This window comes from Ambystoma mexicanum, chromosome 4p (assembly GCF_040938575.1).
Source record: "Ambystoma mexicanum isolate Mex_15411 chromosome 4p, UKY_AmexF1_1, whole genome shotgun sequence".
Taxonomy (NCBI): domain Eukaryota; kingdom Metazoa; phylum Chordata; class Amphibia; order Caudata; family Ambystomatidae; genus Ambystoma; species Ambystoma mexicanum.
In genome coordinates this window covers 773,725,309-773,743,937 of record NC_090927.1, presented here as the reverse complement: position 1 = coordinate 773,743,937, position 18,629 = coordinate 773,725,309, and the positions used below count along the sequence as shown (strand labels likewise).

Sequence of the window (18,629 nt, the reverse complement as noted above, 5' to 3'; positions counted from 1 at the left end):
AAGTAAAAGGGAGAAGATTAATTCCTGTAGAAGGGAAGAGTGAAAGTAACACAGTGAACTTTCAATGAAGTGGTCCTGCAGTGGTCAGACATATAAGCCACGCACATTCGAAAGCCTACGACATCCGGAAGGGGTTTGAGCCCGACAGAGGGAGACCGAGGTGGAATAAGTTTAGGGAAGGGAGCTCCCGCTTGCAACTTGTGTTGAACTTTATCGTTGGAGATCTGAGCCCAACCGAGGGAGATCTAAAAAAAAGACAGTGTGGTGAAAGGTCTGAGCCCTGCTGAGGAGGATCTTTTGGGAACGTTTTGGATAAGACATTATTTTTGAAGAAAGAATCTCGAGCGTGGAAGGTCAGGCGCGCCTCAATCCACAACTTTTTGAACTTTTCCTTTTGTAGACATTTTTCTTTGGCACGCTTTTTGTACAAGAGATAGGGCAGGCATTAGGTTGTTTAGCACAGGCCATTTTGATTTGACAGACTCTACTAGGACTGCGTTATTTATTATTTGATGGTTGAGACTACTCTGATCTTAGTTATAGGGCAGACTTGGAGTTTTTACAATCCCAAGCATTTAAATAAAGGTTTTACAAATTGTACGCATTGTCGGTCTCTGTTTATGATACCATGCCTCCCCAATAAACCCGAGATGCACCCAAGGGGATTGGTGAGACCGTAGAAAACACAGATTACACGAAGGATTGTGATAATGTAATCCAGGACAGTCGGAACAGTTGGTCATACAAAAAGGATGAAAATACAAGGAGCTATGTAGCTGCAATCACTTGAAAACTGGGGCTTATTCAAAATAAGTAATGAAACCCCTACTTGGTCATCTAGCGGGTCCAAATTGATTATAGATTATTTCTTTGTTAGTAAGAAGTTATTTAACAAAATAGTGGGATTCGATGTTGTGTTTAACAATTATAGCGGTCATGCATGGTTGAATTTGACCTTGAAGTGGGACAGAGAGAAACTACAGTGCAAGGTTATAAAGTACACACATCAAGTCAATGTCAGGGGCAACAGAATCAGATGGAATAATAGAACCTCAGAAAGCTTTCATTGTATTATGCTGAGAGACTATGAATTAGTTGTAAAGATGTCAAACTATTCAGCTACGCATATATAGAGCTATATGAAGACCACAATAATGACTTGTATGAGTAGTGAAAAAAAAGATGGGAATGGAGATAGTACATCAAACTCGTAAGCACAAATACAATATCTTAGTTTAAGAAATGAGAAGACAGAATTGTAAAAAGATCAGTGAAATAAAGAAAATGATAGTGGAAAGAAGTGCGAGGGAAGAAAGTATACGTAAACTGAAACCACAATTAAGAAATAAGATGAAATTCTACTGAGCTCCTCTGTATCAAATGAGATGGTGAAAGTATACTGGAATCTCTCAAGGCCAGTAACTCTAGCAGGTTTTGGGTTTTAATTAATCAAAACGAAATAAAAACTGGTTATAATCCAGACTAAACCCATATCTGAATAAATCTGGGTAAATTATTTCATGTACCTTTGTAAAAAAGATACAAAAATAGAGGAATGGGATAAATTCAAAAATTGTAAATGGGTAATGAATTTTTGGGTGGATCATATTGAAAGACTGATTAAGAACGTAGTCCATCCAGAGCGGGAGGGCTGAATCGACTGACTAATCTAATACTGAAACAGAATTATACTCTATGGGCTAAAATGTTATACATACTGTTTAGGGACATACTATGTAGTAGGAAGACTCCTCAAAGTTGGGAAATCTCACATGTAATAACCATTTTTTAGAAAGGCTAACGTTTATGTCCATCAAACTATAGACCAATAGCGATCATGGATGTGGACTCAAAAATCTTTGCTACATATTTAGAGAACATCTGGAGGTATGGTGTAGAGAAAAGGACATATTGGACCACAGACAGATCGATTGGTTTTAGAAAGGGCATGGCACAGACTGGGGGGGTTTATTACTATGTACCATTCAAAGACAAGCTTGGGTAGAACAAAGCCAGCCTCTCTACGTGGCCTCAATGGATCTACCAATGGCGTTCGACTTGGTTGATCGCCAAATTCTGTGGACTAAGTTTGATTCTTATGTAATTGATAAGGGCTTACTGAGCATTCTGGTATATCTTCATTAAAACACACAAATCCAGATCAGATTGAATCCTGCAGGCTTACTATCTAAACCCATCTGTACTACAAATGGTTTAAGACAAGGATGTATGTTAGCTCCAATCCTTCTTTATGTGGCAGATGTTGGCACATCTTTAAACAAAGCCTTGTTCGCTCCACCTAAAATTGGTAGTTTGAAGATAGCAGTGTATGCCGACGACTTTGTCCTCTTTGATCTTATTCCAATAGGGTTACATAAACTAATTGATGAATTTGGGAAATATAAGTGCTCACAAACTGGTCATAAATCTGGAGAAAACAGTAATAACATTTGTCAAAGCGCCAGAACGAAGTAGGAAGACCAAAAATAGTCTTTCGTGGTGGCTCAATAACAGCAATTGAGTGAGAAAACAAATATGATATGCTTGGTTCTCCCTATCGTGGCAAGATATACAGACGTGTTTTTTCAGAAATTACATCAAAGAGGAGGGGTCGCTGTTGCACACGAAGCATATGGCTGCCTGATTGGAGAGCTCCGGTCCGAACTACATCCTTTTGAATTAATCCTTTCAGGGGCCACCCTGCCATCGGAAAAGGCATGCAAGTGACAGCTGAAGGTCTACAGAACTGACCCTTAAAACGAGGTGGAAAACCACATGTAACTTCCAGAGATATTGGACCCGGAATCTCTAGCGTGGGCTCTGTGGGGAAGAAGCCGTGTGAGATTCGCTCACAACTAATCCAGACCGAAGGCGGAGCCCCGTAGAAGGCCAAGTGGGGGAAGGGCCATGTAACAACATCACAGCATCAGCACGCCTAGTGTGCCGCAGCGATAGGGGTCCCAGGAGTCACACCACAGCGATGGGGATGGGACTGCTGACATCAACCCCATAAGTGTGCCCAGACATCTTGAATCACCAGCGCTGTATGTTACAGGTGGAAAGCGGAGCCATAGACTGGCAGCCGGCGGCTGCAAGGGCAGATTGAGAGGTACGCCCCCTCAGGAACGATGACACTCCTGTGGACAAACACCCGAAGAAGATCAGGAGACCCGTAAGGTGTGCAGGGGAACCACGGGTACGACCTGGGGACACTCTGAAGGCGCGAGTAGTGCGGTGGAGCGTATTAGGTGGGGAAGTCCACTTTGCAGGACAAGGTACACGCGCAGCCCCCCCTCCTTTCCTCTTACAAGTTCCCCGTGGCACGGCATACGAAGAGTGAAGCCACTACAACGGAACCCCGGCGGTCCACTGGGGAAGCCTGAGTCACGCACCTCGAGCTAACGGCCCTCATGTCTGAGTAAACCCGAGGTGGCACCGGGCCTACCCATACAGCCGCACCCTGTACACCCATGAGATTCCATATGAAGGGTCCTACACGAACGAACAACAGTGAGCCGTTGACGAGAAGTACAGTGAACACAACAGGGGAGGGAGAAAACATAAACACCATCCTCCTTTGGCTACCCAGGCCTGGCGGGAACGTAATGATTCCTCTGGGAACCCTGTGCTTCATAATTACCAGCAGTAATAAACATGGGGAAAGGACAACACAAGATGTGCAGTTCTGCGAGAGACTGGCAGCTGTAGCATTAGGCACTTAATCGAAGATATCCCATCCCACGCTGAGGCAGTTTAGAGGACTTTTACTACGTGTGATTAAACACAGTCTCCCCCTTGCAGTCATTCATATAAGGAGGGGGCATACTGCAAAATCGCCCTCATCAATCAGCTGAAGTTAGACCCAGGACTATAAGTCTGCACTCAAGTGTTGGAGGATTCCTTTATGACACAGAACATACCAGCGCTGAGCATAGACACATACTGACACTTGGCCCAAACGTCAGTCCACAACGCAACAGAGCTTTAAAAACAATTTAAAAAAACAGCAGGGAGAGGCCATGATGATACAACTTGGGCGTATCCTGTGAAGCCGCTTCAGCAATATCTCTGAGGACATTACAGCCCTCGAGAATAACAACTACTGCTACACAGCTCGGACCGCTATCAACAACGCAACAGATCCTTTTCTGTGCTGTTGAGAGATCCTGTTGCCGAGATGGGAAGGACGCCTGGGAAGTCACATCAGTAATAGCGTAAGGGCACTATCGGCGACACAACACCATCAGAGAAGGCGGGGCGGGCCCATGCGGTTGGGAGCAGAGTGTAAATCAGCCACTTGATTTTATAAGTACCCACCCCATACCGAGAACAGCAGAACAAAGTAGTCCCATGTAGTCATAAACATGTGGGAGAACACAGTCCACTCTTGAGTGAAAAATTGCCCCATATGGGCCACCACGAGAAGAAGGCTCAGGAGCCAAGAAAACCGGCCCAATGGATTCTTTTCCTAGCTGCCAGCCGCATGGGTCGACTGCAATGCCACCATCGACAACTGAGACCCTCGTCGGCGCAAGGGATGATCGTCTAATGACAATTGTACAAAACGGCTGCATTGCAGTAAATGTCAAGTTAGATGACATAGTGGCTACCGTCGGCTCCTTGAAGGCAAGGGTAGAGAAGGAGAGTGCACGTATCACTGATGCAGAAAATAGGATTAGCACAAACAAAGACACAATAACTCAACACGGCCGCGACATCGCGCAGCTGAAGAATGAACTGCACAAAACTCAAAACAAATGCAAAGACCTTGAATCACGGTTGAGGAGAAATAATGTCCGGATTGTTGGAATTTCAGAGTCCTTCTGCGAAGGCCTGATGGAGGGACATGTGGAAAACCTTTTGAAAACCCTTATGGGTGTGGAATATTTTTCGGATCACTTCCTCATTGAAAGGGTGCACCACACTCTGGCACTGCCTACCAGACCTGGCGCACCACCACGCATGATTATAGCCTGTCTCCTCTACTATAGGGATAGAGACGCGATGCTTTGATTATCCAGGGAAAAGGGTACCCTGCACTATGAGGAAAACGGGGTGCACATATACCCGGATTTCTCGGCCAATGTTCAAACACTGAGAAGATCATATGAACCGGTCAACAGACAACTCAGACTGTGCCACGTTCCCTATGCTCTCATCTTCCCGGCGAAGATGAGAATTCAGCACGGAGGAAGAGCACACTTTTTTGAGAACCCTGCGGACGCCATGGCATACGTAGAGGCCTCCATACCTCTGCCACCCAGAGACCGGGTAGTGGATCAAAATATGCGAGCACGGCCAGGCGAGGAAAGACAAGACCCTACAGATTGAGAAACGTTTAGACCTATATCCTTTACCATATCTGAGACCTTCAGTGATGAAGGGTGGCTCCAACAGATCATTGTTAGAACCAGGGCTGTGAGCCTCTGTTCGGGGAAGCCATGCAGCTGCAACAAGTGACCCTCTGGAGAATTCCACAAGTTAAGCAGATGCCCTTTGGGAAGTTTTTGAGATTCCAGGGGCAGCAATATCAAGTTGGGGGTGATGATGTGGAGGTGGGGGGAATGGAACAAATGAAGGGGAATGGCTTTATTATGATATAACGTAAGGGGGTAAGAGGGGAGTTGGGGTGTTGGAACCCAGTTGAAATGGTTCGGTTTGTTAAAATTTGTGAGCACGCTGCTGCATACGACACGTATCCGGAACAAATTGAAATGACTACGAGGAATTCTAGACCACATACATGGCACACAGCAGGGTAATACCCAATGGGCTGAGAATTAAATTGCTTACATGGAATGTCCGATGGCTGAACATCCAGGCAAAGTTGAGAAAGGTTGGAGCTTATGTGGCCCGACACCCCGCCCCCCACATTGTTATGTTAAAAGAAACGCACGCACTCCAGAAGGTGAATGCGCGGTTATCCTTAGGGACTGCGGACAGCAAAGATACTACACTGAATATTCGACTCAGGCAAGAGGGGTCATCACGTTTGTACATCCCTCTTTAGGCTTCTGATTCGAAAGGAGCAAAATTGACCCACAGGGGCACTACGTTATGGTATGGGGTAGGAGGGCCGGAAAGGAAGTGGTGCTTATTAACACATATGGTCCAAACATCAATGACCCAGGCTTTTATACTAATATAATAGTACATGAGATAGGCCCATTAGATGGTGAATATATACTGTGGGGGAGGCGACTTTAATACCATTCTTGATGTCTCCCTTGACCGATCCTCTAGTACAAACAATGCACCCACTAGAACAGCTACTACTGCATCACAGATTTTAATACAAATGAAGCTGGCCTTCAAGGCTAGGTGGCCTCTATTTCCAGACAAACCTTTATCACATGAATGCCTTATACCATTGTCCTCTCAGTCTGGCACCAGTGTTTATAAACTATACGGGATAATACAGACTACTCACCCTGACTCAATATGATCAGGGTTTCATGGGAAACTGATATGGGAACCACAATTGGAGAGAAACAATGGTCTAGGTATTGTGAATTGTCCAAGAAGGTATCTCTTAACTCCGGTCTCCAGTTAATCCAGTTTAAGATACTAAACAAACTTCATTACACGCCAGCCAAAATTGCCAAATTTTCAGAAGGATGCCTTGGTGGCTGTCAGAAATGTGGGCATCCGTTAGCTGACTCATTCCATATGTATTGAGTTTTGGAGGGTGGTAGCCGATATAATAGAGGAGATAACACAGATTCCAGCTGATCTCGCACCCCAGAAATATTTGTTTGGGGACATAGGGAAAAGAGCAGAAGTAACCAGAAGGCTGTTCAATGTGTCCTGTGTGGTGGCCAAGAAGTGTATACTTCAGAACTGGAAACGCCTGCACGCGCCACACGTAAACCACTTCCTTAAAGAACTCTCATATATAAACGAATGTGAGGAACAATTCATGATAACATTACCATGGACAAGCCGACCCAAAGATATATGGGCTCCGTTTAGGATATATCGATGAAAGATGTTCTCGGAAGAAGAAAGCCCTACTAGGTCCTGATTGTTTTCGTTGATTTTGTAAACTGTATAATATGCTGTATGCCGAAGATACTCATCTCTGTAATGTTTGCATGTATTGCAATGTGTCGCTGCAATGTCGTGTATCACAACTAATAAAAGTTTTAAAAAAAAAGAAATTACATCAAAGAAAAGTGCGTGAAACTTGTATCACAAATGAAAGTTGTGGATAGAAGGTATGGAACATTTTCTATACTCCCAACTCTTACATTTTTATAAAAATTAAAGTTATTCCAAGACTGTGTTACGGCTTAGAGATTTTCCCCACGTGGGTATTCGCAGAACTGAAATGCTTTGAAGCTATAATATGGCGTGTTATATTGTATTGTTTACAGAAATGTGTTCCACTTGTGGTAATACGTTATTCATTAAAAGTATAATGTTGTAGAAAAGACTAAATCTGTTGAGGAAATGTATGTTAAACACAGACTAACCTTTATGAAATGTTGGGTTAGGAATTGAGAAATGGGCTGAACTTCTATTCAAGAATTGTATGAGGAAGGAATCAGTAGCATATTTATTATGGGCTCTTCTATTGAAATATTAATAAATAATCCAAATAAGGTCAAACAAATTATTAAAGGCCAAGACAGGGCAGGAACAACAAAAGAAGTACTAGGGCATCGACTTTACGCAGTGGTGGGATCTCCTCAAAAAGCGATGGTGGAGTTGGAATTCTCTTTATTCAGATTCCCATGTAAAGAATTAAGAAATAACTTTATGCGTTTTAGGTTGAATGTCTTACCTACAAGTTAAATACTTGGCCTGCGTCTAAAATTGATAAATGGGGGAAATCTCATGTAGACATTGCTTGAATATGACGGTAATAGAAACCTTACCACATTTATTGCTCTACTGTCCAGCCTTGTTGACCCAAAGAATTAAATATTTTATTGGTTATATTCTGAACGCAGAAAAGGTGTTCTTGTATTCTCTGTAATTGAATATTGTGCATTGCAAATCTGTGTCACGGAAGCTAGCAACTCTTAATTTAAAACAAGTCTAAGTTGTTTTAGGCAATAGATTAGTTTTATGTTAAGATAATAAGATAACAGCGTTTTCAAATTTGTATGTCTAAGAGTAATCAGTTGTCTCAGTATTAAAATTAGCCTTTTAGTGATGTTAAAATAAGTAGTTTGTAATATTATCAAGAAATTGTTGTTTGTAAAATTGTTAGATATATTTGTAAAGGTTTTATAAGCCAAAACAATAAAGTAAAAAAAGAAAACCGAGTGAGAAAGGAATACCGGGCAGCAGGAGAAACATAGAAATTCTCCCCCAAACTGAATTGGAAGCAAAAATCCCCAGCACATGAAGAAAGCCACCAGGGAAACTAGCAGCCTGAGCACATGGATATTACCCTGCAAATGGAGATTGAAACAGGGGTGGCAATTGAATCCTTCCAGGGATAGCTTAGCCAAATATTGGCCTTGGGAAGTATGCAACAAAAGGGACCAATGCGAGCTAGGAGTAGTTTGGAAGGGTGAAGGCTAGGCTATAAAAGCCCAGGCATCACAGAGGAGATTAAAAATTGTTCAGGGGAGAACAGGTGGAGCAGTGGAATGGGGTGCTGAGGAGACTGTCGGTGTTCTAAGATACTGCAGGTAAGGTATTGTGTAGGAGACTGGTACCAGTTGTGTGGAGGAGGGTGTTGTGGTGTGGGTGAGGTGAGGCTTAAAAGGTGAGTGAAAGAAAGGTAAGAGATTGAGTGTAAATGTACATTGATTTAGAGAGGGTGTGAGAGTAAGTGACTTGGGCTGTGAGAAGGAGAGTGTAAGGTGGTATTGTAAGCAGTAGTGGGGTAGGTGGAGAGAAGGCTGAAGGTAGTAGGGAGGGGCAGGAGGGAGCATTTAAGATCAGGGAACGGAGTAGACTGGGTTATTGAGGGAGTGCTGAGGAAAGCGGTACAAGTGGAGAGAAGAAGGGAGAGGAAGGAGAGAGTATAGAGGAGTATGGAATGCAAGGGTGACAGAAGAGAGTTGGAGGGAAAGGAGACGTATAGGAGGGGGGAGGGAGAGGAGTGATAGGAAAAGAAAAAGGGGTACAGGTATAGAGAGGAGGTCGAGGAAGATCAGAGTGGAGGGGAGAAAGGGAAACAGGGAGATGGGGAGAGAATGGAAGACGCATTCTGGTGACATTGGGCAGTCCAGCAGACCAGAATTATCCCTTAGAAAGTCCCAGAAGGAGATGGATAGAGAGGGCCACAACCTTTTAGCTCCCCCCCTCAAGTTTAGAAAGACTTAAATAGTAGGCTTTGCCTTGCTTTAGATTATGTTGGGGAACTTCTGTAGGTTTGGGATACCTAGGCTAGAGTAGAGGCAGCCCAAGGGGCGGTCAAGAGAGCCACATGGAGCCCCTTAGTTTCAACCATTTCAGTCTTTCAAGACCGGTTGTTTAAAACCTAAATAAAACACCTTTAAATATACTTTCTTTGACTGTCTTTTTCGGAGGCAATCTGTGACATAATATAAGGGAACATTTATTGGTGTGGACGGAGGAGACTGACACACAAGTGGCATCCTTTTGGCTATAAACTTGTTTAAAAAAATAAAGGGAAAACTTCAAGTTTCCCTAGCTTCTAAGAGGTGTTTGCCTGTCTCAACCAAAAACACTAAGGAGACTGTCAGGATGTCCAGGAAAATAAAAGGTCCACCATCCTGTGTTGCAAACCTATTTCCTTCCCTTACAGCTAAACTAAAGGATTGACAAGTCTTCTTGGTCCAGAAGAATGGCTCCCTTCTTCTGGAGAATGGACTCCGATTCCAGTGAACCAAGGGACTGTTCCCAGAGGTAATGGCTCCCTACAAGTTCTTGGTTCAACCATCAGCATTCCTTATTGACCTTGATTACTGATTTTATTGTTGGATCCCTGGAGAGCAACTCCCCTCTCCAGGTGCTCTGCTTCTATCCCGGGTGGTATGACTCTCTTCCCCTGGATCGTATTCAGACTTCCTTCTGTGTGGTGTCTATTGCGCAACACCTGATGTGATGTCCTTTCAGCACCAGGGGTTATGCCCTTCTTCCCCTGGCTCTTTTCAGGCTTCTTACAAAGCCAGTAGAAATGACTCCCTTTCTCCTGGCTTTTCTATTGCTTCTTGCAACACCAGGGGGAATGACACCTATTGTCCATATAACTGTTATATATTTTTTTCTGTACTTAATTCAGGTGCAATTACTGGTTCAAAGTCTTTTTCCCAGGCTCTCTTCACAGCCCTGATCTGTAGGATGTTTCCACCCATCTTTAGAGGGCCCCAGCTTCCTCTGTCCCCACCAGCTAGCCTCAACAAGCCCCTACCTCTAGGGAGCTTCTGTTCAGGCTCCGGCCGGCACCAGGACTCGATTTCTTCCGGCCCACGCTCTCTGCATGGTACACTACGGCGTCTAGCTGCTCCTCCCCACTGGCTTGCCTTTCCGATGTGGACCACATGGTTCCTGCTCTTCCTTTGGGATAGGCAGAAGGGTAATTTCTCTTACAACCCTTTTCGGAGGCTTCACCTTCTCGCCTCGCGTCTCTGTTCCCCAGGTTTCCCTTCGCTGCACCGCCAACCAGCTTGTAGCTCTTTGAGGGAGGGCTGAATGCCATTTTCAGTCCTTCTTTCCTGTTTATGCTCCAGTTACTTACAGATTGTCCATATTGACTAGAATGCTGTTTTTGGTTCCGCGGATCATTCTTCATTATTCAGTGCCTCTCCTTCATATTGGTGCTGATGTTATCATTCTCGACTGGGTTACTTGGGTTCTTCTTCATCCCAGTCTTCCTACACAACTCACATAGTTGGTCCCTACTCTTTCTAGTACTCTTTAAGGAGGTTGGCTTATCTACCTTATATAGATACATGGCAGTGTGGGGAACTATGGCACCCTACACAGGGTAGGAGGATGAGGGAGATTGTGATATAGTCTGGACATACTGCGTTCTCCCCAGATGTCGTCCCTAGTACCATAGGGGGGATGCCTCCCCATGAGATCCACCTGCTGAGTGCAACACCCAGGGAACTATCGGGTAGTGGCCTCCCCTCCCTGGCCTAATCAGAACGAGCTCTCCCTAGGGGAGAAGGGGCGACATCCGAGGATTTGTCACAGGTATTGTTAGGCAAAGCATGGCCTTAACAACACTATGAAGCTCCCATAACGAGGGAGAGTGCCAGGACCCGGATCACAAGCTTTACTTTCTGGCATGGTTTGAGAGTTTTCTTTATCAAAGAGCCGTTGTGCTACAAAAACATTTGCTAGCAAAGTCATTGTCGCCACACACTATAAACGTGATCCTTTGGGGGGATCTTGTGAAGATTAGAATCACTCCCACCCCCCATTTCCTTTTGAATGGAGGTCAGTGATGAGGAAACAAGTGATACAAAATAAAATGGGGATTGACCATGTGTATTCCCCCAACACACCCTTGACAATGGGGCTGGCATAGCTCACTGGTAAAATAAACTTGATGCAAACAGAATGGCAACCTAGGAGCCTTTCAGCATGGGAAGACTTAAGCAGGTATTGGTGTAGCAGTTCCTGGAACTCAGAATTTGATCTGCCTGAGATAAATTCCTCACGTTTGCCACTCTGGCAATCCATTACAGGAAATATTGGCAATGTCTCCCAGTGGAGACAGTGCCTGATACATTACTAACCGCAGTATAGGATATAGCAGAAGGGCCTAAAATAGTTTCCCAATTTTCTCAAATTATCATGTATTTCTGGCCTCAAGGTAAAGACAGATTGGGAGGACAAACTAATAGACATCTTTTCAGAATCACAGTAGATGCAACCTCTCCTATATATAGAGAAGGTCTCACTTTAAATTGGTGCAATGTAATATACTCCACAGGGCATACACGACTCTGGCTAGGTTATCTAAGATTTTCCAAAAGTTGACACCACGCTGCAATTACCCACATGCAGAATTAATACATGTGCTTTGGTATTTCCTGGCACTAGAAGAATTCTGGGACTGGTACCTCTGCAAAATAACATCTGAGTGTATGAAATATATAATTGAATATCACTGGTTGAAGTGTTTAGTGTAATTTCAACAGGTTTGGCAGAAGTCAAATGTCCATAGTAATGCTCTGAGCAACTTTGTTGAGGGTTTATCTCAAAAAGCATGCTGTGCGTAGATGGTTGCAGTAATAGATTGTTTTAATCAAATTACCATGTTGACTTTAAAAAAATAAATGTATTCAGTGTATATGGTTTAAAATCAAAGCGTACACATATCAAACAGTTATAAAACTTCAAGAATCATAAACCAAAATGTCATTCTACATTACACATCCAGCACGCAAAGCCTTTTCTTCGCTAGCAAAGTAACATAACCATTTCATGGATGCCAAAGTCAAATCTCAGAAAACACACTCAATAAAACTGATAACCCACTCCCCCCGCATAACGCATATAGTCAATACACAGAGAAGTAGCATATGAAACCCCCAGAATCATTATATATGGGATTACTTCCAAATTCCAATTTATAAAAAAATCTCTTTTAAAAATGACGCTAAAGCAATTATCTCAGACCGGATTCCCATTAATCTTATCCATAGATTGGGAGCAAAAACAGAGGAGACTGAATGCACAAATGTGCCTTAAAAAAGTCTGCTCTGCATTAAAACAGGACATTCCAACACCAGATGGTAGAGAGACTCTATACACAATCTACAAGTGCGCTTGCTTCTTGGAAGATCAATCCAAGGTCCAATAACTTCTAGCATGTGGAGGCAGGTAAGTCTACATTTTATATACCATAGACAAACATTGTCTGAGGGGAATTTCGCTACATAAGGCCTCATATCTTTTGAGGAAGTGTACCCAAACGTCCTATCCTTATACAGTTTGAGTCTGGTTAAATAGTTTCCATCTACAATCTTATCCCAAACTTTAATTCTGGCCATAATAGATGCATGTGAGGAACCGATAGGGATACCGGATTCCGTTGAAAAGCCTTCATAGCCATTCATACGATTAATTTAAAAATCATTAGATTCTGCCCTAAAAACTGCCCCAATTTAGCAAACAAAGATTCCGTCCCCTCAATTATTTTGTGATAGGGCCCTAGTTTATTTTGTTTACAGATCGACCACCAGGACTGGAGACCAAATTCTAGTCTTGTGATACTAACCAGCACAGACCTATTGGCAATCAACAATCCTTGTTTTCAGTAAAACTATGTGTGGCTCAAAAGATGTTTTGTATGATAAGTGTATGATTTAGATGTGCCTGACCGATACAGAAACATTATTAACCTTTGGCAGAATTGTGTAACATCTCATTAGGTTTTAGTAGGTTAAGACTCTTTTACACTTTCAGTTCTTACTTACCATTTGTAAAATAATATAATATTTGGGATTAAGAAAGATTGCACATCATTGTTTAGTATAGTCTAACAACTATATTGTTAAACATCCTTGGGACTGCTGTTGCCTAGAAATAAAATAATAATAAAAAAAAGAGGCCTGTGTAACTGGTGTCCATACACGTCATTTGCTTTTGAGGGCCTAAATAGTTTGTTTTAAAGCCCATGATACTGAGTTGTTTTTGATCATTGCTTGGGGCGTGGTTTTTCTTTGTCTGCTTCAGGAATGGAGATGAAACCGGCAGAAAGGTGGTGCTCCTTCGATGGAGATGCTGACAGAATTGTCTACTATTTCAACGACGGGGCTGGCCACTTTCATTTACTTGATGGAGATAAGATTGCTACTTTGATCAGCACCTTTCTTAAGGAGCTCCTTGTGAAGGTAACATTGCATTTAACTGTTTGTTCTTTTTTGAATCCTCTTTGCATATTGCACTTGACATTTGAAGAATTCAGCTACACAGTATCGTGTGCATTTACACACTCATGGCACTCATCCACTTTTTATCAAACCCCGCACTTTAGACCAAGTAGTAAGTGCAATCTTTTCATAACACCACCCTGACAATAGCCAAGTGCATCGTTTTGACAATTTTTATACTATATTGGATGAAGATGCAATTATCCTCTGTGACCACGACCTACTGTAACAGTTCTCTCGGATCACAAGCCTGATAGTCCTTGAAATGGCCTAGCTTCTCTCTGCCAGCCCACTAGTTGTGATTGGCTTTGTTTTCCTCCATTTATATCATAATTGAGGCAGAGGTCGTCCGCATGACCAAACAGTAGCCCGGTCAAGAAATCAGCAGGAGCAACCACCACCTTGGAGCAAGCCACCTCCTCTCGTAACTTCGGGATCCTTTTGTTTGTTAGAAGAATCTTAAACATGTAGTAGAAAATATGTGCTACTATGCAAGAAAAGCTGTAATTTAATTGCATTCATGAAAATTCCACTACAACAGTGTTGCATGTCAGTTTTTAGACATCTCTACTCTTGCACTACGACATCAAGTCTTGATGTGAGGTCACAATTCCCAGTTAGCCGGCCATCTGGGTTCTCAAAGACCCTAGATCTAGTTAAATGTTACTTTTGGTGGAATGCCCTTCATTATAGTGTAAAATCACATGTAGCCAATAAATGGCACACGAAAAAGGGTTTTCCAAAAATCCACATGTTGCTCATGCCTCGTCCCTAATTCCCTTACCTTGGATGTTGTCACTGATGTGCCCTTCACAATGCTTTCAATACAATTTTAATATTGGTCAAGATAATTCCTCTTTTTATTTTTAAATCAAATCTGTGGGTAAAATCTGAGAGGCCACCCTATTAAAGTGAACAGGGAAAAGACACTAACGTCTAGTCAAACTCTATCAAGGCAAGTGACTGAGCAGTAAGGCCTACATGACTCAATGGAGTGTGGGGATGTTATGTTATTAAGATTTATACCCCACAACCCTGCCATTTTCATGGTCTCTAGGGAGCTAGGTTGGGAGGGTTAGTTAGTGGAATGGAGAGGGACGATGTAAGAGCTTTTGCTGTGCTGTTTGTAGTTCCAGTTCAGAAGAAAGCGTCACTTTGTGTTGGGTTTGCTTCTAACTGTCAGTGGCAAGGTGTTGTTTTGGAGTGTGGGTCTTTATAGGATTGTTGTGTGTGTCTGTGGTGTAGTGCTGAAGGTTTAGTTTGTTGTGATGGAGTGAGATGTCGGAGGGAGTGTGCAGCTTCCTGCGTAGTTTTATGTTGGTGCTGTGGTAGAGGTATGTATGTGCAGTATTTGGTGGCTGAGCTGTGTGCTTGTAGTAAATGAAAGGGTTCGGTAGGGTTGGGTGAAAAGGTATGTGTGGCCTTGTCGGCTACATTGTTTTGTTAGGCTGTGATTCCTTCTATGGGGTTGGCAGTGTTATGCTTTGTTTTCGTGGGGTTGGCCAGTTTGGTGGAGCTGGTTTTGTGGTCCCTTGGTTTGAGGAGCCTCTCCTCAAAAAGTAAATATTGGTGGAGTTTCCCTAAAGTTCTTCTTGGAGTTAAGTTATATAATAAGGGTATCTGTAATGCCACCGGTCCTTCAGGTAAGTAATATGACAGTATACAAATAATGGTCCTTGGTAAATGAGGCTGGAGGAACAACTTTCACAACAAATTGACCGTATGTTTTCAAACACAAATTTATTCAAAACAATGTTATTGGATTTTTAACACTGTTTGCTTATAGAGCACGTGTGATGTGTAGTCTATATGAATTTATGTGCTCTACACTGTCAATTTGTTAAAGTTGTTCCTCCAGCCTCATTTACTAAGGTCCATTATTTGTATACTGTCTTCTTGGAGTTAAGACTTTAGTAAGCTATCCCAGTGGTCTGTAGATCCCCCCCCCCAACTCGTAGTCTGTACTAACTCAGGACCTTGGTAGAGTGGCAGAACAGTCAGGCCTATCTTAAGAGGGAGATGTGAGCTTGCAGGTAAGTACACTGAACCCAGTAAGTAAAGCACATCAAAGAAACACTTACACATAAATGTATATTCAAATATATATTTATTAGATTTACACAAGAGTCATTGATACATTCTTAGCACTATAAACCATTACACATAGATATACTTTTCAATACTTGTAAAGGGTCACGTCTTGGCTGGTAGTTGATGCACACATTGTTACAGATGTTTGACAGTTATATCGGTAATACCGCGCACCCACAAAATAATACAGTAATTGTATTTAGTCTGCATACACAAATAACAACGTGATTGTTGGGAAGGAAAACTGTTGGTTAGTTTTGTCCTAGTAGAGCTTCAGGTTATAGAGGCAGTTTAGTAGCACAGCAAGTCTTTCAAAGTAAAAAATGCAACCCTAGCTAAAAGGCAGTTTGTAGCGGCTTAAAGTCTTGCAAAGCAGAAGAAATCAAACGTCCCTGTGGATACTTTCTAGTCTCTAGGAAGGAAGATACAGGGAGGCTTAACCAACGTTGGAGACCTTGTTAAAAGACTCACTAAAGGGACACAAGCAGCGGCTTGAGTCAGAGGTAAGAGGGGGTCGCCTTGAAAACCTCTACGTACACTCCAATACTCTGGGGTGACTTTCTGGAATCGGGTAAGCAATACCTTTTTAACCACAGTACCTTTTGGTTAGAAGAACATTTTTGTGCTGGATGCTGTACGATGCTGCAGCTCTGGACCCGACCTCCGGATTCTTTGGCCTGATGACTGAAGGTAGGACAATGGACGGGTTCTGTCACCAGCAGTCTGGAGAGAGGACCTGGGGCACGACTTTCAGCAACTTCTTGGTTCACTCTGCGGTTTTGGCACCTTTTCTGAAGCACTGTCATAGGACAATCTTTGTCGCTTCCTGCAGTCCCACTTTCTGGTGAGGGGGCCTAGGCGAGTTGGATCGGATCTCTGGAGTGTCCTTGACGGCTCAGCAAAGAGTTGGATGGATTCAGCCTTTCCACAACGATGCACTCAAAATGGTCAGCAGGTCTCCTGGTATTGGGTTCTGCAGCTCTGGAAATTCACAGGACCTCAGGAGATGGCTCAAATCAAAGTAGTCTGGGGACTGGTTGTTCCCACTGTGTTGTAGGATTTTCATATCAATGATACATCTTCCTCACCTGTGTCAACCCCAGAACTTTTGGCTGGACTGGTAGATTATTTTTCCCTATACCTCAGTGAGTGGGAACCTTTTTCCACACTTGCAGAATCTTTTACTCTTTTATGGGTGTCTTTTTTAAGACTCTCCATAGTCTCTTTAATGTTCTCCTCTTTTACAACGTTTGGCACATACTGCCTATTGTTGCTGGGTTGCCCTTTAGGCGCCCCTTTTAACTTTCCAAGGCTAACTTTGTGAGAACTACAGTTCCCAAGGGTAGAAAGGATCTTTGGATCCCTTTTACATTTTATTAGGTGAGACCACACCCCCCATTTATGGGCAGTGCTGGGGACTGAGTATCTCCTCTCTCATTCTAAATGTAACATGTATGTTACAAGAACAAACTTCGCTTAAATGGCTGATGGCAGTGAACCTTTTAACAAATTCGGTGCCCGTTTACCGCAGGCTGTTTCCACAGCCCCGGTAAAGGCACCCACGGGTGGTAATTTTACCAAAATGGCCCTTGTCTTCATTTCTTGCCATTTCAGTGTTCCTTTCCCTGATCTCCGGGTGGGAAATACCTTTATGTCAATCTTATCTCCGGCGGTGTTAGGTAAGATTTTCATGGATGGAATTTGGACACAGCAGTCAACAAAGATGTTTAAGACTACAAGCAGTCGATGCCCAAGTAAATGTGAGATGAAAGCTAATTATTAGCATATGTGGTGGAACTGCCCGGCAGCTCAATAATATTGGAAGGAACTCCTTAGTTTGATTAAAAAAAAAAGAAACAATGTTAGGTAAGATTTTTATAGCAATGATACATCTGCCTAACCTGTGTCAGCCCCAGAACTTTTTGCTTTTACTGGTGGATTATTTTTCCCTATACCTCAGTGAGTGGGAACCTTTTTCCACACTTAGACTCTTTTACTCTTTTTATGAGTGTCATTTTTAAGACTCTGCATAGTGTCTGACAACCTTTGGCAATAAGTGCCTGTTGTTGCTGGGTTGCCTTAGGGGCTCCCTTTTTAACTTTGTCTGCCTAACCTTGAGAGAACCACTGTTCCCAAGGGTAGAAAGGATCTTTGGATCCTTTTTACATTTTATTAGGTGAGATCAGCACCCCCACCGTATGTGGAGTGCTGGGGGAGATGCTGAATATCCCCTCTCTCATTCCAAATGTAAGATTTATGTTACAAGGACAAACATATCTTAAATGGCTGGTGGCAGTGAACCTTTTTACTGATTTGGTGCACCCTTACCGCAGGCTGTTTCTACAGCCCCAGTAAAGGCACCCCTGGGTGCCCATTTTACCAAAAGGGCCCCAGTCTTCTTTTTTTCACCATTTTAGCATTTCTTGTCCTTTCTTGTTCCTTCCCTTGACACCCAGGGTGTGAAATTCCTTTGTGTGATTTTTATCTTAGGCGGGAATCCTGTGGATTCCGTGCCCAGGCTCCAGAGTGTCTGTGAAGTCAGGAGGCAAAGTAGGAGTCCAAAACTATGCAGCCCTTTCAACTGGATTCTCACAGTCAGGCTGGAAGACAAAACTGGAAGGCTGGCTGCCCTGAAAGGATTGCCAACCCACCAAGTTTGCATGTTGCAAGGCTGTTTGATTTGCTGGGTTCCTGCATAAAAGTCAGATCCTGGAAGCTGAAGAG

General features: G+C 43.1%; 1 protein-coding gene across 1 annotated transcript in view; it reads left to right on the top strand.

The window, feature by feature from the left end:
* The window catches only part of PGM3 (phosphoglucomutase 3), a 518,766-nt gene that overhangs the window by 152,194 nt on the left and 347,943 nt on the right, over positions 1–18,629 (top strand). The window contains exon 7 of the mRNA XM_069606327.1: positions 13,618–13,775. Within this exon, the coding sequence (XP_069462428.1) occupies positions 13,618–13,775 (158 nt within the window). The remainder of the gene's footprint in view (positions 1–13,617; positions 13,776–18,629) is intronic.